The sequence below is a fragment of the Mustela nivalis genome, assembly GCF_964662115.1.
Source record: "Mustela nivalis genome assembly, chromosome: 10".
Taxonomy (NCBI): Eukaryota; Metazoa; Chordata; class Mammalia; order Carnivora; family Mustelidae; genus Mustela; species Mustela nivalis.
The window spans coordinates 19764505-19791468 of NC_139029.1; the positions used below are offsets into that span (position 1 = coordinate 19764505).

Genomic DNA, 26964 nt, shown 5'->3' on the forward strand with positions numbered 1-26964 from the left:
AATAATATCTTTTTAAAAAAATAGTTGTATTTTATTTTTATGTTTATTTTCTATGTGTGGCAGGTGCCACTGGTTTTCATTTTTATTAATTTAGTTATAAAGCCTCCTTTTAAATAAAGTTGTTTTTTTTTTCAACTTTTTATTTAAATTCTATTTAGTTAACATACAGTGTACTATTGGTTTCTGGAGTAGAATTCCATGATTCATCACTTACATAACACCCAGTGCTCATCATTACATGTTCCCGTCTTAATATCCAATCACCAATCTAGCCCTCGCCCAACCACCTCCCCACATCAACCCTCAGTTTGTTTTCTGTCCTTAAGAGTTGTTTATGGTTTGTTTCCCTCTTTTTCTTTTCTCCTCCCATATGTTCACCTGTTTTGTTTCTTAAATTCCGCATAAGAGTAAAATTATATGGTATTTGTCTTTCTCAGACTTATTTCACTTAACATAATAACCTCTAGCTCCATCTGCCTCATTGCAAATGGCAAGATTTCATCCTTTTGATGGCTGAGTAATATTCCACCATATATATACACACCACATCTTCATTATCCATTCACCAGTTAATGGACATTTGGGTAAATAGATAAAAAGTGACTCAATTTAGAGAAAATATTTATTAAGAAAACATACAGATGGCATATGGATATTGAAAAACCGTGTATGGAGGCATGTACACAAATGACTAAAATGCAAGAAACATGGTGCTTTAGTATCTAAACACTCATCTTCTTCAGAGATGGGATGCAAGTCATAGATAGCCACTCAAATAAGCTTAAGCAAAATAATAGAATGCATCCCGACGAGGGGATCTCACAGGACCCAAAGAAAGAAATGCGGATGTTGGGCTTTGAGAGGGTCTGGCCTGGAAGAAAAGGACAGCAGGCCCCGGAAGCACCTGCCCTCCATTCTCCAGGCTTCTGGTCTCCCTCTGGTCTCTGCTTGGCTCTGCACATTTCCATCTTCTCTCTGAGAAGGTCATCCACCCTCCCTCATACCCAGAGATGGACACACACATGTAAACACAGGCACACACAGTCACAGCTCCAGACTTGAACGTCTTCAGGTTAGTGACCTGAAGAGCCTAAAACAGCACCTCTGAGCCTGGCTGCTTATTCCTGAGACAGAGAACTTGACTAGCCCAAGTAGAGCCAGATCCTCACGTCTCATCCATTCAGCTCCTGTCAGAGGATAAAGGGGAATGCATTCTCAGAAAATGGGAGAATCTGGGACAAGCAATCACCATGACCGAGAGGTATCTGCCTTAGTATTCATGGCACCTAACAACCCTATGAGGTAGGAAATTCAGCTCACAATCCCTTGGGTGGAAGTGACAAAGCCAAGACTTGAACTTGGGTCCGTGTGACACCAAAGCTCGATCCTGCTGCAATCTCCACCTAGTCACCATCGGCTGAGTTCAGCCTCAGCTACAATCCCAGACCCAAGCAGGTTACTGGCCCATGGGGAAGCATTTGTCAAAATCCGCCCGGTAGATAGGAAAAATAGGAAACAAGGATCTCACTTTACGGAGACGTGGCTGGAAGGAAGGACGATGTTTCAGAAGAACTACAGGGCTCTGGAAACCAGGGAAGGCTTCTCCGAGCAAGGAGGGGCTGTGGCTACCAGATTCACACTGCAGGTTCTCAGGGTGTGAGCGAAAGCTCATCTGGATATATTGGCCAAAAATGACAAAAAGCCATCTAGAGGTCTTCAAGAGAAGAGAGACCTCTCTTCTGCACTCAAAATTCAAAGTGCCTCCTGGCCCTTGGGACTATAACTGCTCTTCTCACCTTGTAGAAGCTAAATTAGGAGGGCTCCTCCACCGCCAGCCCACCTCCCTGCCCCAGAAAGCTAAGTGGTAGGTGAGACCTGACAGGCTCCTCCCACTCTGGAGGCCCCGCCCACACAGGTGCTTCTCCACCCAGGTGCACTTTCTCATGGAAACTCTGAGCAGTGTGGAGCTGCCGATTACCCCAATCTGGCTTCAAGGGGTCTCTGCCCTTTGAGCGGGGACCTGCCCTGCAGGAGGTAATTCATCAGGATCCACTGTTGAGACAGATAGGTGTGACCATGCCTCTCCCACTCCCCCAGAGCTGATGAATGAAGCCTGAGGCAAGACCTGTGGAGAGAGACACATTTGCCTCCCGAGACAACCTCCCTCTCCTACCTTTTGACCTGTGAATGTCTTACATTCTCTGGCACCATTCAGGACAGGCTGTTGGATGAGTGGGAAAAGGTTCCAATGAGTCACGTGTCACAAAGATCTTGTGCCTCTGAATGGAGACAAGATGGCACTATCCTAGCTCAAAAGTCTTCCCCGGAGACACCACCAGACAACCAGGGAAGGATCCCTTTCCCCAAAACCCCCTTCTCTGCCTTTATAGTAGCAAAGGCAGTAGTTGCCCTAAACTTCAGTCTATACTGACTCAGGGTGGCTGCCTTGGTAGGGTGAACAGGGCGGCTCAGAATCTGCCCCCAAGGTCTGCCCCCGGCCCTGCCATTCCCTGGAGAGCTCTCAGACTCAGGTATTCAGGATGAGGATGCAAGCCAAGGTTATGCTACGTGTGCCCCGATGTGGCCGAAGGGGGCACATTCAAGTCCTGGATTTCCCCGCAATCTGGGCCGGCCATCATCCCCTTCCCCTTGGTGAGGTAGCCTCCATACTGAAGGGGCCACTTGTACCCAGGCCACAACAGAGACCCCTTCATCCCCCAGGTCAGTCCCCCGATGTCCACAGAGGAGAAAGCTCTGGGCCTGGCCCCAACAGTCAGCGACTACTTTTTGAGGGAAGGGACAGGGAGGTGGTTGAGCGGCATGATCACTTCCGTGCCAGTCTCCGAGGTGGCCCGCGAGCACTTCCGGCTGCTGCGCATGCTGTAGAACTTCTCAGAGAGGTGCTTGCGGAACTTTTTGGTGAGGAAACAGTAGATGATGGGGTCCAAGACACAGTTGGTGCTAAGAAGGCAGAGGGTGACCTGGTGGGCATCGTTGATCACCTGATGGAAGCTGTTGTTCTGGAAGCCCAGCTCAGCCAGCGTCCAGGGCAGCTGCACGATGTGGTGGGGCACGAAGCAGATGATGAACACGGCCAGGACCGTGCAGACCATCCACAGAGCACGGCGCTTGACCTCCGCGTTTTGCTGCAGCTGCGCCGGCTGCCTGAGCAGCCTGCGGATGATGACCAGGTTGCAGAAGAAGATGAGGAGGAAGACGAGGAAGAAGCTGAACACGAGGAACACATGGATGATGAGGACGGGCACACTGCCCTTCTCGTAATGTTCAAAACAGCGTGTGACGTTGCCTGCGCCGGTCTTGTCAGGCACCACGTTGGTGGAGTCCAGGAAGAAGAAGTAGGACGCCGCCGCCACGATGGCCACCCAGATGACCAGGGACATGGAGAAACCGCGCTTGCGGGTGGTGGCCTGAGCTGTCCTGATAGGCCGGGTCACCGCCTGGAAACGGTTGTAAGTGATGACAGCCAGGAAGGCCACGGAGCAATAGGTGTTGATGAAGAAAAAGCAGCCAGCCAGGTTGCACAGAAATTTGGGGAGAATCCAGTTGCCCTGGTTGTGGTAGTAGATGATCCACAGGGGCAGGGTGACCAAAAAGAGCAGGTCAGCCATGGTGAGGTTCACCATGAAGATCTTTATCTCATTGAATTTCTTGGAAGGGTACAGGCAGGCGAAGACCCACAGCACATAGCTGTTGGCCATGAACCCCAGCACAAAGATGATACTGTAAACAATCGGGAAGAGGGTATATCGGAACTCAGAGTCCACGCGAGAGGAATTATTTGCCCCCATCGCCATGGCTGGAAGGAGCAGCCGGTCCTAGAATCCTGGCTGTACCTGGAAGACCACACAGGAATTCTGTTTAATGAAGGGTCAAAAGGGCCTGTCTTATTTAATCAGTCCCAAGACTCATTTTGCACATTTTGGCAGTATCATCCAATTAATTGGCAGAATTTTTTTCTACATAAAACAATGGTGGGGACACTTGGGTGGCTCAGTGGGTTAAAGCCTCTGCCTTTGGCTCAGGTCATGATACCAGGGTCCTGGGATTGAGCCCCACATCAGGCTCTAAGCTCGGCAGGGAGCCTGCTTCCTCCTCTTTCTCTCTGCCTACTTGTGATCTCTGTCAAATAAATAAATAAAATCTTTAAAAAAAATATGGTGCGTTTTTAAAATGAATGGCATCTGAGATTCAATGAAATCAATGGCAATTAAGTTTCTTTTCTCTTGCTCCATTTTAAAATTAACTTTCCATTTAGTAGCTTATTTTCACGTAAGGTTTTCAATAATCTGTTCCTGATGATAGAATATATGAAAATTTATATTAAAATATTTTTAATTTTTAACTTAATTTTTACTTTTCTAACAACTTAAATGTTTTTCTGTTGATGAAATTTGAAATGTAAATTTTTTTAAAGATTTTATTTATTTATTTGACAGAGAGAGATCACAAGTAGGCAGATAGCAGACAGAGAGAGAGGGGGAAGCAGGCTCCCTGCTGAGCAGAGAGCCCGATGTGGGGCTCGATCCCAAGACCCTGAGATCATGACCTGAGCTGAAGGCAGCGGCTTAACCCACTGAGCCAGCCATGTGCCTCTGAAATGTAAATTTTGATGGTAGATGTTCTTTTTTTTTTTAAATATATATATATTTTTTTTTACAGAGAGAGATTACAAGTAGGCAGAGAGGCAGGCAGAGAGAGAGAGGAGGAAGCAGGCTCCCCGCTGAGCAGAGCCTGATGCGGGACTTGATCTCAGGACCCTGAGATCATGACCTGAGCTGAAGGCAGCGGCTTAACCCACTGAGCCACCCAGGCACCCCGATGGTAGATGTTCTATATTAAAAAATAATTTATGGGGGTGCCTGGGTGGCTCAGTGGGTTAAAGCCTCTGCCTCCAGCTCAGGTCATGATCTCAGGGTCCTAGAATGGAGCCCCGCATCAGGCTCTCTGCTCAGCAGGGAGCCTGCTTCCCCCTCTGCCTGCTGCTCCCCCTCTTTGTGCGCTCTCTCTCTCTCTCTCTGACAAATAAATAAATAAAATCTTTTTTTAAAAATCTTTTTTTTTTTTTAAAGATTTTATTTATTTATTTGACAGAGAGAAATCACAAGTAGTCGGAGAGGCAGGCAGAGAGAGAGAGAGGGAAGCAGGCTCTCCGCTGAGCAGAGAGCCTGATGCGGGACTCGATCCCAGGACCCTGAGATCATGACCCGAGCCGAAGGCAGTGGCTTAACCCACTGAGCCACCCAGGCGCCCCTTTTTAAAAATCTTTTAAAAAAAGAAAAGAAGAAGATGAAGAAAAGTATACAGTGGAAAAACTGAGTAGTATTGTCTAATCAAATCAAATGATTAAGATGCACTCATGATGAGTAAGACATACACCCACCTCAGGTACCCTTGATATGATGCACTGAAAAGACTATAACATCATTTCTGCGGTTTTCTTGCCAGAAGTGCATAATCTCAATTTAGCCACAAGAAAACATCAGACAGACCCAAATTGTGAGACATTATACAAAACGACTGATCAAAAATGTCAAGGTCATGAGCAATAAGGAAAGACTGAGGAACTGCCATAGATCAGAGGATATTAAGGAAACGTATGACAGCTAAATACAATGTGGGATCCTGGATTGGCTCCAAGAACAAAAAAAGATCATTAGTGAAAAAACTGGTAAAGTTCCAATAAGGTCTATAATTAAAATAATATCAATGTTCATTTCCTGGTTTTGATCATTGTATTATGGTTTTGTAAATTGTTAACATTAGGGAATGCTGAGCGAAGGGCACACATGAACTCTTTGTACGATTTGCAGCTTTTCTGGAAGCCTAAAATTATTTCAAAACAAAAAGCCTTTTCAAAAGTATATTACAGGGGCACCTGGGTGGCTCAGTCAGTTAAGCGTCCAGCTTGATTTCGGCTCAGGTCATGATCTCAGGGTCATGAGATCAAGCCCTGAGTCAAGCTGAGCACGAGGTGTGGAGTCTGCTTGGGATTCTCTCTCTCCCTCTGCTCCTCCCCCGCTGCCCCCCGCTCATGTGCGCGCTCTCTCTCTCTCTCTCCATATATATATATATATATATATGAAAGAAGATGAAACTAACCTAATCCCACTACCCACAGTCTGGTCTGTTTCAACAGCATCCTCACCACCACTCACTTTCCATCAAAACCAGTGGCTCCCTCCTCTCTTGTTCCTCCCACTCTGTTGCCAGCACAGGAAGCTAGAAGCTGCTCTGTATTTTGTGTTGCAGCTGGCAGGGGTGGGGGGAATGGAAGGGCAGGAGACCCAGACGGGGTTAAGCAAGGCCCAAGGCTCATCATATGTCCCAGAACAGTGAAAAGAGAACAGAATTAGGACTAAAACGCTCCTTCGGACCCAGGTGCTCCCTGAGCTCTACCTCATTCTGGTCTCATGAAAGCCCTCTGAGATAGGAAGTAAAACCCCCTTTTACAGAATAGGAAACAATATCAGGTGTTTGGTGATTGTTCAAGGTCACATAGCTGTTAAAGGATGGAGCCAGGATCTCAAACCCAGCCCTGTGTGTGTTTGTTCCTTCACACATTCCACCAGCAAACGTTTCTGAGCACCAATTGCATGGCCGGCCCACACGGGCTATGGGGCGAACCTGACCGCACTGGCCAGCGCTCGGGGAACTGACTGTCTCATAGGGCAGATGGGCAAAAAGGATGTAAGCAAACAAGAGTTGCTGGACAAATAAAACGGGCTGCTGATCTGGAGAACACAAAAAATATATACTTAGAAAAGCGGCGACATTTCCTTGGAGACCTGAGAGAGGAAGAATGTTCCAGGCAGAGGCATCTGCTGGGCTCCAACACAGAGGCAGGAAGGAGCAGAGCAGGGTGTAGAAACTGAGAGAAGGACCACGTTGGAGGTCCTGGCCCTGACCTCTACTGCCATTCCGTCCTCATCTCCTGCTATCTTCCCACCAGGGTCCAGTCAACATGGAGCACCCAAGTGGGTCTCCAAACATGCTCAGACCTTTCCTGCCTCTGCCTGCAAGCTTACACCCATGCAAGCTTACACCCATGCCTACACTTTGAACCCTCTTCCCTAACCACACCCCATTTCTACCCGGCCATTCTAGCTCGTGCTTCAAACCTTACCTGAATGTCAGTTCTTCAGAGAGGCCCTCACCAAGCCAGGTCCAGTCCTGCCTCAAAGCTCCCTGTACTTCTCTGTAAACCCTAGCTCAACTGTGATCCTATTCGTGTTTGTGTGGTTCATAACACTCTCCCACGTGACTGTGAGCCCCAGGAGAACAAGGGCCTTGTCTCTCTATTCAGCACTCTTCCCAGCACCGTGAACCAGTAACGGAGTGGGTGAGAGCCCTCGGTGCTTACAAGGATCTCTTTGGGAGCTCTGGAGCAGAGGAAACACTGGGAGAAGCCTCTAGATTAGTTTAAAGAACTACCTGGCTCTAAAAGCAGAAACAGACCCATAAATAAAGGGAACGAGCCACTGTTGCCAGAGGGGCTGGCGGTGTGCAGATGGGCAAAATGGGTGAAGGCGGGGGTGCAGGCTTCCAGCCATGGAATGAACAAGTCACAGGGATGAAAGGCACAGCATAGGGAATACAACCCATGGGACTAGAATGGCGTCGTAGGGTGACCGATGGTAGCTACACCTGTGGTAAGCACAGCGTAACACAGTTGTCAAATCACTATGTTGTACAAAACGAATACCACATTGTATATCAATTATACTTCAATTAAAAAAAAAAAGAAGAAAAAAGAACCAGCTGGCTCTAACTGGAATTTTGATGACTGAGAACATTTTTGTGCTTTGCCCCATTTAGTGTGGTGTATGCTAAATTGCATAAATGTAGGTAGGTTTCATTATTCCGATAAATAATTGTGATTCCTTTCAAAACAAAAAACTCAGCCTCAAGTCACATTGTGAATTACATCGTTTTATGCCGCTTCCGCAGCAGTGAAATTGCTAACTTCTACTCGGCTGGGATATTTTCTGCTCCTAAACGTGGTCCTGCCATGTGATCCCAAGGCTCTAGGATGATACTTCTCAAAGGGTGGTCCACAGAAATGAGGGAGGAGAAAGGAATATCTCTGAGAACTTTCAGAGAATCCATGAGGTCAAAAGTATTGTCATAGGGACACCTGGGGTGGCTCAATGGGTTAAGCGTCTGCCTTTGGCTCAGGTCATGATCTCAGGGTCCTGGGATCAAACCCCTCATATGGCTCCTTGGTGGGCAGGAAGCCTGCTTCTCTCTCTCCCACTCCCCCTGCTTGTCTTCCTTCTCTCACTATGTCTCTCTCTGTCGAATAAATAAATAAAATCTTTTTAAAAACCTATTATCACAATAATACCAAAACATTATTTCCCCTTTTCACTGTGTTGACATTTGCGCTGATGGTACGGGATGAAGAAAACCTCTGGCTCCTTAGCACAAATCAAGGCAGAGGCACCAAATGGGAGTAAGAGCTGTATTTTTCACAGCCAGGCATTAGTCAGTGGGAAAAAAAAAAAATCAATTTCCTTGATAAAGCAAGGGAATTATTAATTTTTTTTAAAGATTTTATTTATTTATTTGACAGACCGAGACCACAAGTAGGCAGAGAGGCAGGCAGAGAGAGAGTGGGGAAGAAGGCTCCCCACTGAGCAGAGAGCCTGATACGGGGCTTGATCCCAAGACCCTGGGATCACCAACTGAGCTGAAGGCAGAGGCTTTAACCCACTGAGCCACCCAGGTGCCCTGGGAATTATTAATTTTATTAAATTTTGAGTGCACATCTTTTTAATATTCTGGGTGTCAAAATGGGAAATGCTTCTTCACACTGAAGTCAGTGGTTGTCTCCAGGAAAAGCCCTTGAGCAACGGAGTTGTAAGTTGAACTTTTTTTATAGATCTTCACTATCACTTGAAAAAAAAATGACTGGCCCGCTATGGTTTTCCAAACTTGGGTATCATGTTTGCTCAGATATGAACCAAGGGAGCCCATCGCCTCAAGGAAAACAAACAACATATTCGTCGCCAATGATAAAATTTGAACTTTGGAGAAAATTAGCATCTTCGGAAAAGCTGTATCTGCCTGCATGAGTTTGACAGCTTCCCAATCCTTAAAGAATTTTTGGATGAGATTGGTGGCGATACTAATGAAAAAAATCCTTCAGTGAAAGGTCCGTGTTTGGAAATTCTGCTTAACTTAGTGAACCGGTATTTTCCAAATGAGGAAGATCAGTTTCAAAATTATGCATGGGTGAAAGAATCAAAGGGCAAGACAGATCAAAACATGGCGGTGCACCGGATTACAGAAGGTTCCTTGGTATGGCTGAGGTTCCACATTGCAACTGGTTTTTTTAGAAATACCATTGTGGAGCTTTGATGTAGTATCAAAGAAGAACATATTAATATCTGAAAAAGACAGTAAAATATCCCTCCCACTATAATTACGCATGTGTGTAAAGGCAGATCTTCATGTACTCCAACCAAACAACATACCAGGATAGATGGAATGCAGAAGCAGACATGAGATCTAGCTGTCTTGTATTAAACCCATCATTAGACAGATTTGCAACCAAATCTAAATCAAGGCCACTCTAAATAATTTATGTTTTGAAATTGTTATCTAATTTTTTGCTAACAATGTTATTTGTGTTAACATGGAATGAGCTTATTACTGGGTTTGTATTTTTTTTTTTTAAGATTTTATTTATTTGGGGAGCCTGGATGGCTCAGTGGGTTAAAGCCTCTGCCTTCAGCTCAGGTCATGATCCCAGGGTCCTGGGATCGAGCCCCACATCGAGCTCCCTGCTCAGTGGGGAGCCTGCTTCTTCCTCTTTATCTGCCTGCCTCTCCGCCTACTTGTGATCTGTCTGTCAAATAAATAAATAAAATCTTAAAAAAAAAAAGGATAAATACTATTTGAATGCAATCGAGCCCCACATCAGGCTCTCTGCTCCGCGGGGAGCCTGCTTCCCTCTCTCACTCTCTTCCTGCCTCTCTGCCTACTTGTGATCTCTGTCAAATAAATAAATAAAATCTTTAAAAAAAATGCTGCTTTTAAAAAAAAGATTTTGTTTATTTATCTGACACAGAGAGAGATCACAAGTAGGCAGAGAGGCAGGCAGAGAGGGGGGGGGGGATGCAGGCTCCCCGCTAAGCAGGGAGCCCAATGTGGGGCTCCATCCCAGGACCCTGAGATCATGACCTGAGCCGAAGGCTTATCACACTGAGCCACCCAGGAGCCCCTGGGTTTTGTATTTTAAAAAATGTTTCAAGAGTTTTAGTTTGAATTTTGAATATGAAAAATACTGATGGGGGGCACCTGGGTGGCTGAATGGGTTAAGTGTCTGCCTTCGGCTCCGTCATGATCCCAGGGTCCTGCGATCCAGCCCTGCTTCTCCCTCTCCTCCTGGTTCGTGCTCTCTCTCGCTATCTCTGTTGCTATCTCTGTCGCTCTCTCTCAAATAAATAAATAAAATCTTTTAAAAAAAGAAAATACTGATAGATATATCCCATGTAAACAAAAGCTCTCTGAGGTCCTCAATAATTTTTAAAGAGGTGCTGAGACCAGAAGATTTTAAAGTCTCTGCTCCACAAGAGGAAAGAAAAAGAGAGAGAGAGAGAGAAAGAAACCAAAAAAGATTGTCAGCTATAGAGCCCACGCTGGTGATTACCAGAGGGGGGGCGTGGGGGATGGGTAAAACAGGTGATGGGGATTAAGAGTGCACTTACCATGATGAACACTGAATAAAGTAGAGTTGTTGAATCACTATATTGTACACTGGACACTGATATAACACTGGATTCTAACTATACTGGAATTAAAACTGAAAACTTAATTAAAAATAAATAAATAAATAAAATCATTGCTGCATAATCTCAGCCCCCTCATCTTTCCTTTGAGCCCGAAGTTCCCATTTCTCTGGGACTGGCCTTGTTTCTTTCCCCTCTTGGACCTTCAGTGCCTTGGGGGATCCTCTCCCTGGGACCTCAGAAAGACGGGGAGGCAGTCCACAGCTGGGCAGTGCGTGGTGTTCACTTTGGGTGTTTGAGGAAGTCACACCCTTTCCCATCCTCACCATCCAACGCTACCCCTAAGTAAGTCCCTTCCTCTTGGGTTCAGGCTACAGCTTAGTGGGGTGTGGGCAACTCTCCACTGGAAAGAGTCTTTCTACAGCCAGAGGATTCAACCCAGGACATCTGCTTGGGCCCTGTTCCCTGTGCCATGCCTGTCCAAGCCTGTTGAGAAAGGCTTCCTAATTTAAGTTTTCAGTTTTAAGGCTTCCCACCAGGACCAGTACTGGGGGTTTGTAGAGGAGCTCACATAAGAGCAAAATGTAAGGGGACACTGAAAACCTCAGTGATCAAGATAAATACCATTTATGGGGCACCTGGGTGGCTCAGTGGGTTAAGCCTCTGCCTTGAGCTCAGGTCATGATCCCAGGGTCCTGGGATTGAGCCCCACATCGGGCTTCCTGCTCAGTGGGGAGCCTGCTTCTTCCTCTTTCTCTGCCTGCCTCTCTGCCTACTTGTGATCTGTCTGTCAAATAAATAAATAAAGTCTTTAAAAAAAAAAAAAGATAAACACTATTTGAATGCAATATCTTTAAAAAACTGAAATCAGTATTCCTTTTGCCCCATGTTCTAAAATGGGTCTGCTTGGCACTATTATGATCCTGTCCTCATTTAAAATTGTGGTGTTATGTTCATCATAAATTTTTTTGCATTAATTAAAATTTTTTTCCTCACTCTGTGAGTGGGGCACACACAATCAGGTGAACCCCGCTCTCCCATCTGGTCCCTCAACCATGTACTCACTGGACAAGCCCCCCACAGCTCCAGGCCCTGGAAAGAATGCTGGGGCCTCAGAGAACAGACAATCTCTGCCCTCCCATGGCTCACAGCCTATTTTGCCAAAGAGAGATTCAGGAGTGGACAGCTGGCAAGTGCTATGATGGTAGAGGTTCCAGGAGTCGGGGTAATTCTGAGATGGTGCCCTTACTCAGACCTGGGGATCAGGAGTAACCTCCTGCCTATGCAGAAGGACAAGAAGGAGTTAGCCAGCTGAGGAGCCCCAGGCAGAGGGACAGTGTGTGCAGAGTCCTGGAAGAGGAAGAGAGACTGGACCTTGTCCTCAGGGAACTTGAGACACCTGGTCTACTAAACCTTAAAGTCTATGTGGTGGAGAGGAGGGATGGTGAGCAGAGATAGGGCCTACAAAGTAAGTATATATTGGTCAATTCAAGAAAGGTCTTGAATATTAGGCGAAGGAGTTTGTAGAGAATGGGAAGTGATGGAAGTGTATGGGATGGGAAAGGGACAACACTGGATCTGGGTTTGGGAAAGCGGGCTTTGACCGCTGTGTACAGAACGAACCAGAGGGGCTTTAGACTAGAAGCAGGGAAAGAACATCAATACAGTGCAGTTGTCTGCAGGGCCAAAGGAGGCTTGGAGCGTGAAGGGGCAAATGGAGGGAAATGGATGGTTGTCAGAGTTTTGGGGAGATTGAGCGGATGGAACTTGGTGATGCACGGGACCTGGGTTGATAGGGAGGAGTCAAGGACTGCCAGGTTTCTGGCCCAGATGATTGGGGCTGGATGGTACCAATCTCCATGGAGGTGATGCTGAGGAAGAAGAGTGTGGGGATGGCAGGAGATGAATCGAGCTGGGGACACATCTGAGGTGCTCTAAAATTCCAAAGGACCCAGAGTTAAACCCTGAAGAGCCCCACATTCCCCCAGAGAACTCAGAGGGGGAGAGGAAACCTATGAAGGAGGCAGGGACAGAAGAGAGAGGTAGGAGTGCCATGCTGGAAAACATTTCCAGTGCATGAGAGTGGGGGCAAGCAGCATGAAAAGCCACAGGGAGATCAAGTATGATACAGACAGAAAAGTAGGTGAACCTGGGTGGCTCAGTCCATTAAGCATCTGCCTTCAGTTCAGTTCATGATCCTCGGGTCCTGGGATCGAGCCCCACATCGGGTTCCCCATTCAGCGGAGAGTCTGTTTCTCCCTCTCCCTCTGCCCCTCCCCTTGCTCATACACTCCCTCTCTCTCAAATAAATAAACAAAATCTTCAAAAAAGAAAAAAGAAAAGCAAAAGTAGCATGTGGCAACAGGGAAATCTAGCTCCAGTCATGGAGAGAGCAGCGTCCGAAGCACAAGTTGAGGAATGAGGGAGAAGCAAGGAGGGGGGAATGTTAAATTCTCATTCAAGAAGCTTAGTTGAGGGGTGCCTGGGTGGCTCAGTGGGTTAAGCCGCTGCCTTCAGCTCAGGTCATGATCTCGGGGTCCTGAGATCGAGTCCCGCATCAGGCTCTCTGCTCAGCGGGGAGCCTGCTTCCCTCTCTCTCTGCCTGCCTCTCCATCTACTTGTGATTTCTCTCTGTCAAATAAATAAATAAAATCTTTAAAAAAAAAAAAAAAAAGAAGCTTAGTTGAGCAAATAATGGTGAACCTTGTTTGCATCCTGATTCAAACAAAGTAACTGCAAAAATGAATTTTCAGACAATTGGAAGAACTCAAACACAGACTCAGTATTAGCTGGAATTAAGAAATCAGTGTTAATTTTGTTAGGTGTGATAATGATATTACGGTTCTATATTTTTATAGGTTTTAATTGCTTATCTATTAAATACACATAGTGAAATACTTATAGTATAATTATACAGTAGCTCAACTTTGCTTTTAAACAGTCCAGGAAAAGCATGCCTACGTGCTAATTTCCATTTCAGAGTCAACTGCCCTGTGAATCCAACCTGTAACAATATGTAATCAGGTCTGTCTGGGCCTAGAGCCTCCCCAGTCCACATGTCCCCCACAGGAAGCCCAGCTCAGGCCTCTTCCTTCCAGATACAGAGTCAGATTCAGTGTGGGGGTCTTGGGCAGAATCCCTGCGTTTGCCCAAAGCCTTGCCCTGGGTGCCTCTAGTACCCATCACCTGGCTCTTCCCACTGTCTGCTGTCTTCCCAGATCCTGGTCTTCACATAACTCCCACTCCCTTAACCTCCATCCCAAACTTAGCACCCAGCTGTCCCTTTGCATCAGTGTGACCCTTTGACATCAACCAAAATGGAACCAGCTGGGTCTTTTCTGGGCCTGGGGACTCAGATTTCTATGCCTTTGTTGATGCTTCCCTTCCTTGCTCTGCCTGGCTACCTAATGATCCCTTTAAGACTGTGCCGGCCTCTTTCCCTGCAGCTAGATCTTCCTAAGCCTCCCTGCCTCTCTCACACCCTGCTCTCTGCCGCTAGACCGGGTTAAGAGTTCATCCTCTGAGTTCCCATAGTTTACAGCTTCTTATACCATTGAAATTGCCCTTGTGTCCTCTTACCACACTAAATGGCAACTCCTGGAGGGCAGAGGACATGTCTATTCATTCACCCAACAGGTATTGCTATCCCACTGGGGGCTGGGCACTTTGCTGGGGACACTGCAGGAATAAAACAGGCAGGACTCCCGCTCTTGAGAAGCTTACACTCTAGTCAGGGAAAACAGACCAAAACAAATAGAGAGATAAAAGAACACAATAATTTCAAATCATGATGAATTCAATAAAAGAAATAAAAGTAATGACATGACAAAGTTTGGATGAGGGGCTGCTTTAAATAGAGTGACCAGGGAAGGCTTCTCGGAGGAGGTGACCTATTAAAAATAACCAGAGGAAGATTCACCATGAGGTCAATGAAGCTTAAACATCAAGGCCCCTTCCTAGGTCTTGTGTATTTGTAATTTGGTTGCTTTTCTTCAAGAGGGCCCCCCAGATTGTATAAGCTTTAGGGTCCTGCAAAAACCCCTATCTTCTCCTGGCTGAAATCTAAAATACCCAAAGGAACAAGTCAAGAGAAAATGTGGAAGAAGAGTATTCGAGTTCAAGTGTCTCATGTGCGAAGGGTCTGCAGCGGGAGTAGTTCATCGTATCCTAAGATAGGAACAAACTTGTTGTGTTCAAGGAACTGTAAGCTTCATGCGGTCATAGGGAAGTGAGAAACGGGAAGCACTGGATGAGATCTGAGGGCAACTGACCCCAGAGGGCTCCCGAGGCGTGACAAGGGGGTGGAATTCTATTTTAGGAGCACTGGAGAGCCGCTGGACTGTGTCAGGCAGGGGAGAAATGTGCTCGAACTCCCTGGTTGCTGGATAGAAAATAGACAGTAGGGGACAAAGGACAAGCAGACAACCCATTCTGGAGGCAAGAGAGGGTGGTGACATGGGCCACAAAGTGGCACTTTCAATTCCTCTCTCTGTCTCCAGCACACCTGTGGCCCGAACAGGGGCTTGGTAAGCGTTTGTTGAGTCAACAGATGGCTGACTACCAGTAATTTTGACCTTGTTGTGACCTCTTTGTGACAGCTGCAGGACGGCTGACGAGAAGACGAGAGAAGCCTGATCTACTCCGAGACAGAAGAGCACCAGGAGCTGCCCGTTCCCCAGAGCAACCACCCCACGAGGGTGAATGAGCCCTCTACAGCCTCACTACTCAAATCGTTACCTTCAGACCAGCAACATCAGCTGGGTTTCTTAGAAATACAGACTCTCACACTTTACCCCAGACCTGCTGCATCAGAATCTGTATTTTCACGAGATTCCCAGGGGACTCCTGGGAATGCTGAAGTTGGAGAGGGGCTGTGATTCAGCATGCTCCCAGCTGCATACTTGACTAATCTACCACCTTCCATGACTCCCCATTGCCCAGGATCAAATCCAAGCTCCTTTTGCACCTCATCTCCCTCCAGCCCCCTGGACTACATGCCTTGTATTCCAGCCACACGGAACTTCCTGCCGCTTCTCTAAAGACTCCATTTCTTCTCAGACCTCAGTGCCTTTGCACATGCTGCTGTCCCACCTACTGAGAATGTCTCTTGCCTCTTGCTTACCTAGCAAACTCCTACTCTTCTTTTAGGACCCAATCTAAAGAATGCTTCCTCTAGAATGCCCTCCCTGATTGCCCCAGGCAGAATGAGTTGCCTTCTCTTCTGGGTCACCATGGTACTGGGTACATTCCTCAGTACAGCAGCTGATACAATGTGTTATGATTACTGATTTCTATGGCCATTTCTAGAAGTCTGGAGCTTCTGGAGGGCAGGGACTAGATCTTTTTCATCTCTGTATTTCCAGTGTCAGACATTGACACTGGTGAATGAATGAATGAATGAATGTCCAAACCCCTGAAGACTATTCAGCAGACACTGGTGTGAAGGAAACATGCCCAGTCTCTCTGAGAGAGGCACAGTAGGATGGGGGGAACAACCCGTTTCTAGAGTCAGAAAGACCTGGGTTCATACCTGGCTCTACCATTTACTTGCTATGTGACCTTGGGCAGATGACTTCACCTCTCTGGGCCTCAGTTTCTTCATCTATAAAGTTTTATAGTTCTACCAGTGGTTCCAAAAATAAGCATGCAAAGTAGTCACAATAGTCAAGTCTCCTTCTCCCCATTGGCTCACCTATATGAAGTCAGGGGAAGGAACTATAGTCACCACGGCCCCAGGGGCTCTAACCCATATACTGACTTCCCTGTCAGCTCCACACAGGGTCTTAAGCTAATACCAACAAACCTTTCAGTGGGTCAGGAAAAGAATGAGCATTTGGAGGGAAAGAGGTCAGCAGCAGTTCAGACCAATCAATCTTACACAAGGGCACAGTTCCCTGTTGTCTCAAGTCTGGGCAACAGCCCAGGCCCAGCTCTCAATAAGGGGTAGGCAAAGGGAGCTATAAATATTCATGGAGACAGAAGAATTCTGCCTCTGGATATCCCATCCTCTACCCTGCATAACATTCAGTCCCAACCCCCTACAATTCCTATACAGCCTGGGAATATCATGCCTCCAGGGAACGTGGTCTCCCATTGTCAGCCGAAAAGTCAGAGGAGACGGACCACTTGGATCTGAGCAAAAGGAAGTATGTGCTGGTTACTTCCCGAGTGTGGACCATGGGTTGGAAAGTTGGGTTTATCAGTCAGCCCAGCTCCTAATATTTGTGGGGCCATTTGGGGTCATAAGTACAAATGCCAGGGCACCAGGGTGGCTCAGTTGTTTGAGCATCTGTCTCTTGGTTTTGGCTTAGGTCATCATCCCTGGGTCATGGGATTGTCCGGCCCCCAACTTCTCCCCCATCCCATAGGGGCTGAGCACTCAGTGGGGAGTCTGCTTTTCTCCCTCTCCTTCTGTCCCAAAGTGCTTGCTCTCTCTCTCTCTCTCTCTCTCAAATAAATAAATAAATAAATGGTGTTTGGGGTTTTTTTTAAAGTATAAATGTCTAAATATTTATAAGCTCACATTCAAGTTCACACAGATCTCCTGCACCAGCAGCTCCCTGCAGGGCTGCAAGCCTTGGGGTACAATCACCAAAACAGCTTGGGCTAGAAGTGGGTTGAGGGAGGGACATAGGCTCCACGTGGACATGTGCATGTAGATCCAAAAACCCCTTGCCCTGTGTGTAGGGTGTGACTGGAGGGGAGTCACTGCCAGCCTACCTATGCTCAGGGTGCTGGATTAAATAAATACACACCACACACCCACGAATACATTTCCCCCTCAAGTCAGCCTTGCGAGATGAGTTTTACAACATCCCCATCTTTCCAGAGAAGAAAGTGAAACCAGAAAGGGAAACAGACTTGTCTACAGTCACACAGCTAAGAAGCAGCAGGTGGGATTTTGAACTCCGAGACCCAGCCTATCTCCTAAGATAAGCCAAGGCCCCTGCTGGAAGCCAACCACTCATTGCCCAGCTTATCCACTCCCAGACCTGTCCTATGACCTGAGAACAGGAATGGGGCAAAGGGAGGGGAGGGTCAGCTCTGCATTCTTGTCACTCCTACCAGGCAGTGCTGGAGCTGGAATCAACTTCTGGTTCAAACACTAAACTCACCCCATGACTCCGAGTCTCCGCTTCCTCTCTGGTAAAATAAAGATTTAAAAATGGGTCAGAGAGGGACACCTGGGTGGCTCCAGTCGGTTAAGCATCTGACTTCGGCTCAGGTCATGATCTCAGGGTCCTGGGATAGAGCCCCAAGTCAGGATCTATGTTTGGCAGGGAGCCTGCTAGTTCTTCTGCCCCTCCGCCTGCTCGCACGCCTTCTCTCTCTCAAACAAATAAATACAATCTTACAAGAATAAAAATGGGTCGCACGCTTTTCTCTCTCAAATAAACAAATAAAATCTTAAAAGAATAAAAATGGGTCCAAGAGAAAAGGAAATTAAGACTGTAGTTCCATTTTTAATGGCATCAAAAAGGATAAAATACTGGGAATTAACTTAACCAAGGAGGCTAATGACTTGTACACCAAAAACTAAAAAGCATTGCTGGAAGGAATCACAGAAGACACAGATAAATGGACAGACATCCTCATTCATGGACTAGAAGACTTAATAGTGTTCCGGTATCCATACTTCCAGAAGCCATCTACAGATTCAAAGCCCTGTCATAATCACAGTGACATTTTTTGCAGAAGCAGAAAACAAAATCCTAAAATTCAGTTGGAATCTCATCTGGAAAGACTCCAGAGAGTCAAAACACTCTTGAGAAAGAAGAACAAAGCTGGAGGCCTCATACTTCGTGATTTTAAAACATACTACAAAACAGCACGGTATGGACATAAAGAGAGAGTTATACAGACCAGTGGAACAGAACAGACAGCTCAGAAATAAACCCCCTCACATATGGTCAAATGATCTTTGGCAAGAGTGCCAAGATGACCCAATGGGAAAGCAAGGGCCTCTCCAAACAAGTGCTGAGGGCAAAACTGGAGGTCCACACGCAAAAAAATGAAGATGGACACTTCTCTTAAACCATACACAAAAATTAACTCAAAACAGATTAAAGGGGCGCCTGGGTGGTTCAGTTGGCTAAGCGACTGCCTTTGGCTCAGGTCATGATCCTGAAGTCCCAGGATCGAGTCCCACATCCGACTCCCTGCTCAGCGGGAAGCCTGCTTCTCCCTCTGACCCTCCCCTCCCCTCATGCTCTCTCTCTTTGATTATCTCTCTCAAGTAAATAAATATAATTTAAAAAAACAGATAAAAGATCAGAAAATAAGATCTGAAAACGTAAAACTCCCACAAGGAAACATAGAAGGAAAGCTTCCTAACACTGGAATGAGCAATCATTTCTCAGATATGACACCAGGAATGTCAGACACAGAAGCAAAAATACACATACGGGGGGACAGCAATCTTTAAAACGTCTGTAGCAAAGGAAACAGTCAACAGGGGAAAAGGCAGCCTAGAGAATAAGGGGAAAAAAATTGTAAACCAAATACTGGATAAGAGGCTAATATCCAGAATATATAAAGAACTCTAACAACGCAATAACAAGAGCAAAATAATAATAACTGACTTTAACAGGGGCAAAGGACTTCAACAGATTTCTCCAAAGGAGATATGCAAATGGCAAACAAGCACATGAAAAGATGGACAATGCCACTCATCGTCCGGGGAATGTACGTGAGCATCACAATGAAATAGCGGCTCACACTTGGTAGGATGACCACTATCAAAAAAGCAGGAGAAAACAAGTCCTAGTAAGGATGTGGACGTTGGTGGGCACATAAAATGATACAGCCAGGAAGGAAAACAGTACAGTTTCCTCAGAAAATTAAAAATAGAACTATTACGTGACCCAGAAATCTTCCTTCTGGGTCCACTTCCAAAAGAACTGAAAACAGATTCTTGAAGAAATATTCCCACACCCACGGTCATAAAAGCACTATTCACAATCTTGAGAGGTGGGCGCCACCAAAGGTCCATCAGCAGAGGGATGAACAAACAACACGTGGTGCGCATGGATAACGGAACACTATGCAGCCTTCAAAAGGAAGGAGAGCCTGTCACGTGCTTCAGCACAGATGAACCTTGAGGATATTATTAAGTCAAATAAGCCAATTACCAAAAGGCAGATACTGAGTGGTTATATGAAGCATCATCTAAAATCTTCACTTATATGAAGTAGCTAAATTCATTAAAGTGAAAGAAACACAAAGTAGAATGGTTGTGGCCAGGGACTGGGGGGGAAGGAGAAATGGAATTGTTGTTCAGTGGCTATAGAGTTTCAGTCAGGCAAGATGGAAAATTCTAGAGTCCTGCTGTACAACAATGTGCATAAAGTTAATAATACCATAATATTTGCTTAAAAATTGTTAAGAAGAGAAATTTCAGTCATGTGTTTTTACCACAATTAAAAAAAATTTTTTTTCTTGGGATGCCTGGGTGGCTCAGTTGGTGAAGCATCTGCCTTCCGCTCAGGTCATGATCCCAGGGTCCTGAGATTGAGTCCTGCATTGGGCTCTCTGCTCAGCAGGGAGCCTGTTTCTCCCTCTCCCTCTGCCTGTTGTTCACCCTGCTTGTGCCTCTCCCCTTGCTTGTGCTCTCTCTCTGTCTGACAAATAAATAAATAAAATATTTTTTAAAAAATTTTTTTCTTAAGGGACCCCAGCAATGTTAGATTTGAAAGTATACTGTATATTCTTAACTTAAAATCAAAGGGCTCAGAAGGCCTGGGTGGCTCAGTCAGTTAAGCCACTGATGAGTCCCACATCAGGCTTCTTGCTTGGCAGGGAGACTGCCTCTCTCTCTGCCTCTGCCTGCTTGTGTGCTCTCTCGCTCTCTCTCTCTCTCTGACAAATAAATAAAATCTTTAAAAAAATAAAAAGTAAAATTTTTTTAAAAAGTAAAATAAAATAAAATCACAGGACTCAGCTTGAAGACCTACCACTACGCAACTTTGGTAAAGCTGTTGACCCTCTCTGGGCCTCATCTGTAAAATGGGGGCAAAAACACACAAAGCTTTTGTGAGCATCCAGTGAGAAAACAATACAAAATGTTTGAAAAGAACAGCGGTTTAAAGACCCTGGACTCTGGTGAGGCAGACCTGGGTTCGAATTCAGCCTGTATCTTCTCCTAACTTGTGACCATTGCCAAGCACATCAGTCTCTGAGCCTCAGGTCCTTTCTTTGTGAATGGAACTGGTGATATTCCAAGCACATATCTCCCCAGAGTGCTATGAATATCCAATAACTAATGTGTGTAAAGGGCTTAGCACAATTCAAGATGTTCACAATCAACAGCTTTAAAAAAGCGTATCTGTAGGAAATCCAATTTGCTAATTACATCAGATCAAATGTTTCTCAAAGTAGCAGCACGAGGGTGCCTGGGTGGTTCAGTTGGTTAAGTAACTGCCTTCAGCTCAGGTTATGATCCTGGAGCCCCAGGATCGAGTCCCACAGCAGGGAGTCTGCTTCTCCTTCTGCCTGCTGCTCCCCTTGCTTGTACTCTCTCTCTCTCTCTCTCTCTCTCTCTCTTCCTGTCTCATTCTCTCTCTCTCTCTCAAATAAACAAATAAAAAATCTTTTAAAAAAGGTAGCAGCACAGTCATTGCGACTGCTCACACCAAGCCCACGTCAGCCCGAAGCCAAGCACATCAGGCTTCCAGATGTATTGTTAGCTCTGAACGATCCCGGGGACCAGTCACATCTTTCTACAGCAGCTAGTGACAGTTGGCAAAATGCCACCAGTTGATATGAAGACTTCATAGGATTGTTGTAAGGATAAAATAGAAAATGCCTGATCCATAATCAAAGCTCAAGGAATCCTGGCTACTGTTAATCTTACTTCTCCACCCAGACAGTTAGAGGGGCCACCTGTGGTTTCCATAACACAATACATCGCACTGCATTATAATGGCCATTGTTTTCTTTTCATGGGCTGGGAATTCCTTGGGTTCAAGACTTCTGGCATTTCACCACTATAGACCACAGGGCCTCCTCCACAGCAAACCCTCAAGGAATATTTACTAATAGGGGCGTCTGGGTGGCTCAATCTGTTAAGCATCCAGCTCTCGATTGCAGCTCAGATCATGATCTCAGTTCAGGGTCATGAGATCAAGCCCTGTGCTGGGCTCAGAGCTGGGCACGGAGCCTGCTTGGAATTCTCTTGCCCCTCCCTTTCTGTCCCTCCCCACCACTCATGTGCATGTGCTCCCTCTCTCCGTCTCAAAAAAAAATAAAGGAAAGAAAGAAATATATATTTACTAATAAACACACACACACACACACACACACACACACAGAGTCACATTGTCCTTCATCCTTCGCTTCCAAACCCTCACACACCAGCCTCAGTCACTCCCAGCCCTTAGATTTCCCGAGGCCTCTCAAACACGACAGTTTAATCATTTCTTTCCTGTGAGTCCTACTTTCCTCACGTACAAAATGTGAATAACATCAACACTGACCTCACAGGATAGCCAGAGGTTGAAGGCAGGTAAACGTTTAAAGTGCTCAGCATAGAGCAGATGCCCTGTCAGTGAGTTACTCCTATTCTGACCGCCCCTGTTGCTTGGCTTTTGGGGCCTGGCCTGGCCATACTCTTCGAAGATTCCCCTCCTGGAGTGCTTTCACTACCATTTCTCCAAGAAGCAAAGGAATTTAAGGGGGAAATTGAGGGAGCAAGTATCTTATCCTCTGGGGAATTCTGGGTGTCCCACAGTTTTGAATACAAGGAGTTTAGCACCATGTCGGGCACATTTCTGGGTGGATAAATGGAATTCCTTGTCTAGGAGAAGTCAGGGACAAGGTCTAGGGGCCCTTGAGATGGGAATGACCTGGGTATCAGATTTTCCCAATCTCCCTTCTCACCAAGGGACCTTCCCTGACCCCAGCGATATATATATATATGAGCTTGGCGAGTCTTGGTCTCTGCTCAGCTGGTCTAGGACATCCCTGTGGAGTCTGGGGACCCTGAAGCTGGCCTGGGTCTTTCCTTGCAGCTTCCAAATACCCAGATGGTATCTGTGAGTCCCCTCCCCCCCCCTCCTTGCTTCTGGGAAGTAAGCCAGGGCAGGAAGGAGGGAGTGGACAGATACTTCCTCCTATAGGCTTCCTAGTACTGGGCTTACCCCTCCGTTACATCAGGAATCACACCAAAGGACTACGCCTTCCAGCCCGGAGAACTCCTGCATCCTGCTGGTACCCTCGTGGGTAGCCGGGGCCCACCCCAAGAGAAAACAGAGTACAGGGCCTGGGCCTTGGGGTCCCCCAGGACCAGGATCTACATGGGGCTCTGTTCTTCCCTCGCTTCTCTTCAGCTCTCAGCATCTCCCTTTCCTCATTTGCAAAACAGCATCCGAAAACCTTCCTCGCCAGGTAGTCATAAGAGCAGAATGAAGGAGTTTATGCAAGTAATCATTGCTCAGGAACTGTGGGCTCCTCCCCTCCCCTCAGAAAATGTTTGTTGAATGAATGAATGAGTGAACCAAACAGCTGTGCACCAAACCAGCCACAGCCAGAGGGAGCTAAAGAGAAACCACGGGACCTGGGATGGGAGGATCTGTTCTCTGGTGTCTGCCATGGCCCCCATCACCTTGAGCAAGTGAGTCTCTTCCCAGCTCTGAGCCTTGTGATCTGTATCTGACAAACCCACGGGCCGGGCAGGGGGGTGGGGGGTGGGGAGCAGGGGGACAGAATTGCTGCAGAGGGTGTGGGGAGGGCAACCCCAAGCATTCAAGCCTTGTTGTAAAAAGAAAATAAGATGGGTAGGAGTGATCAAGGGCTTGCCAACAGTAAAGCCTTTGGTAAATGGGAACAGACTTTACGAACCATAAAGGGACCAGCACAGGTGTTTGACATGCTGCCATCCACCCTCAGGGTTCCCCTCCTACAGAACTAAGAGGGGGGGACTGCTGAGCAGTGGTCCTCCCCCAATCTATTCTCTCTCCCTCTCTCTCTCTCTTTCTCTCTCTCTCTCTCTCACACACACATACACACACAGACTCTGCCTTTGGATCCTCCTTGACTGAAGACACGAGGGCAGATAGGTATCCCCACCTCGCAGCTGGTTTGGTTGTTGATTCTGCTTCTGGGAACTGCTGGGCTGTACCAGACCCTCCTGCACGTTGGTCATGTTCCAGGCCCATGTGACTACGGCCAGGGCCAACGCCTCAAAACCACCCACACGGCCATGGACACACACGCACACGCTCACGCAAAGACACAGCGGCAGCTTCCCTCCCCACCCACACTGCTGCCAAGGAACCCAGTGAGGGCTGGCCAGGAAGGTGGCCATGCTGGGGCCCCAGCATTGGCCCTTCCGGGGGGCCCAACCCAGACACACTCCCCCAGGACCAGTCAAAGCGAGCTCCCACACTGCTGCTCAGCTGGTCCCCCCCTCCTGGGCCAAACTCATGCAGGTCGGAGAAGGAGCACTACCGCTGACAGAGAAAAACACCCCCTTTCTTCCACAAGGCCTTGTTCACAGGCCTGTGGAGGACTATAAAAGGACAGGCCTGTAAAAGGAAAACGAGAAAGGACCCCAGCCTCTCATCACACCCCCCACCCTAATCCCAATCAGATGCAGGAACTCAGTCCTGGAGGCTGATTTTGTCCTTAGCGCCATGGACCATAATCCCTTGCCCGAACCTTCCTTGAGCAGAGGGAGAAACTGAGGCCCAAAGAAGAGAAAAGATTCGCCCATGGTGACAACAAGATTGGGGGCAGAACTGGGACCAGATGCTGGGCCTCTGGCTTGCTGTCCATTCTCTTTTTTTTTTTTTTTTTTAAAGATTTATTTATTTGACAGAGAGAAATCACAAGTAGACAGAGAGGCAGCCAGAGAGAGAGAGAGAGAGGGAAGCAAGCTCCCTGCTGAGCAGAGAGCTCGATGCGGGACCCGATCCCAGGACCCTGAGATCATGACCCGAGCCGAAGGCAGCGGCTTAATCCACTGAGCCACCCAGGCGCCCCTGTCCATTCTCTTTTAAGTACAACATATTCCTTTATCATCCTTTATCATCCTTAAACATCTGTCTGTTTAATTCGTAGTCTAAGACTAGACTGCTCACCAAACACTGTGCTAAATGTAAGGATAAAACAACAAACCACACAAATTCCTCATCCCTAAGGCACCTACAGTGAGGGTTATGGTGTCGACCTCAGTACTAACATAGGTTCACTTTGTGCAGCATCTCAGACTGACAAAGCATTTTCCCACCCGGCCTCTTACTTCATCATCCCCCCACACACCCAAAGGTCAGAAGTTTGAACCCTCAGCTACCAAAGAGGAAAGAAAGGCTCCTGAGTTGCCAAGGTCCCAGCCCTATACAAGAGCTAAAATCAAAATCCGGCCAATCCCAAGGGGCCCACCTCAGGCCCAGGGCCATTTCCTCATGTCCAGAGCAGACTTCTTTCTTTGGCTGCATTGTCAGTACCTAAAGGTGGAACATTTCTTTCTGTTGTTTCCCGAGCACCTACACACACACACATGCATGCACGAACACACGCACACACACTCCAAGTACCTGAGACTCGGCTGCCTGCTCAGAGCTAAATCAGAGCTGCCTGGATGCTTACAGAAAGACTGCGGACTGCCAGCAAGTGTCTGGACAGTGACCGTGGTTCACCTGGCCCACACCGGAACCTCCTGACATCCAGGGACAAGGAGAGACCACCCTGTGCCCTGTCTCTCCCCTGCTGGGACATGCTGGAGGAAACCTGCTGCAGACCAGGCCCTTGGTACCAATAACCTGGTTATTTTCATCACCCCTCAGGAACACGTGGCACCGCATGAGCTCCTCAGGACCCCGCCCTGTAGCGGACCCTGAACTTCTTATCCCCATCGACAGTGTGGCAGACTGAGCCGCAGAAGGAGCATGACGGGGCCGAGAGACCACATGTAGCTCGTCAAGCAGATGGCATTCAGCTCCTGAGTCCTAGATAGCACCCCCCATCACCATTGTCAGCACCCCGTGAGGTCTCTGGGGTCACTTTCAGCACGGCCCTGGCCGCAGACAACCAAAGTGGGGAGCTGCGTCTCCTGGCAAGTTTGGTCACGAGGAATCCTTTCTAAACACAAGACCCAGGACCCGAAGAAAATGCCAAACAGTCCCTTCAGAACAGAGCCATCCCTTTGCTCAGGCACAGGTGAGGGGTGCAACCTTGGTCTCCTGAGGACATTGTCACACGTCTTCTCCTCGCCTAGCCAGCGCTGGGATCCCCGCTTACCTGAATCAGGGAAGGCTGAGCGGCCGCAGCAGCAGGATCTCGGTGTCCGTCTGTCCACAGACCCAGCCTCGGCGCTATCTGGAAATTGCAGAAATGAGGAAACAGAGCATACCACTGCCAAGTCACCCACAGGGAGGAAATGCTGTGACCCTGGGGCTCCTCCAACGGGTGGCACCAAGAACCTCCAAGCTGGGTGACCGGGCCCTGACCACTGGTCAGAGGGTTTCCCCAGAGCCAGGGGCCAGCTGGGCAGTGGGCGGGCCAGGCAGCTGGGATGCAAGAAAGCAAGCAGAAAATCAGAGCAGACAGTCTCAAGAGAGACAGAGAGAGAGAGAGAGAGGGATTGAGCACGAAAGCAAGGAAAAGAGAAAAGAGATGAGAAATCAAGAGAGGGAGAGAGGGGGACAGCCAGGAAGGCAGTGAGAGATGGGGGAGAAAGGCACATGGAGAAAGGCAGATGTAAACACAGAGAGAGAGCAGGAGAGGAATGAGGAGACCGGAGGCCAGAAACCAAGGAAATTAGAAGCGAACGCAATGAGGCCGTGAGTGTGTGCCTGGTGTGTGTGTCTGTGTATGGGCGTGAGAGAAAAAAAAGGAAAGAAAAGGAGAGAGGGCGGGGAGGAAGAAACATCAAGAAAGTGAAAAGGATGAGAAGAGGGGGCACCTGGGTGGCTCAGTCAGTTAAGTGTCTGCCTTCAGCCCAGGTCATGATCCAGGGTCCTGGCCTCCAGCCCCGCATCAGGCTCCCTGCTCAGCAGGCAGCCTGCTTCTCCCTCTGCCTCTCCTTGTGCTCTCTCTCTTTCTCTCAAATAAATAAATAAAACTAAAAAAAAAAAAAAAAAAGAAGAGGAAGAAGAAAAAAAAAAAAGAAAAGGATGAGAAGGGAGGAGCTCAGAAGAGATGCCGTGGTCTCCAGGTGACTGGGCATCCCTGGTCATGCAGAAGCAAGGAGGCTGGGGAGCCCGTGGAAACA

At 47.4% G+C, this 26964-nt stretch overlaps 2 protein-coding genes across 4 annotated transcripts in view; both read right to left on the reverse strand.

The window, feature by feature from the left end:
* Positions 1-26964, reverse strand: part of WASF2 (WASP family member 2) — a 937387-nt gene that overhangs the window by 514176 nt on the left and 396247 nt on the right. The window lies entirely within an intron of this gene.
* PTAFR (platelet activating factor receptor) lies at positions 609-26781 on the reverse strand. The gene is made up of 3 exons (XM_082684909.1): positions 26656-26781; positions 25992-26069; positions 609-3854 (listed from the first exon to the last, which is right to left on the reverse strand). The coding sequence occupies exon 3, from the start codon at positions 3813-3815 to the stop codon at positions 2781-2783; it is 1035 nt and encodes a 344-aa protein (XP_082541035.1). The 5' UTR covers positions 3816-3854; positions 25992-26069; positions 26656-26781; the 3' UTR covers positions 609-2780.

What these genes read in the sequence shown, in the direction of transcription:
- PTAFR (XM_082684909.1), bottom strand. Translation starts at nt 3,815, where the DNA reads ATGGCGATGGGGGCAAATAATTCCTCTCGCGTGGACTCTGAGTTCCGA.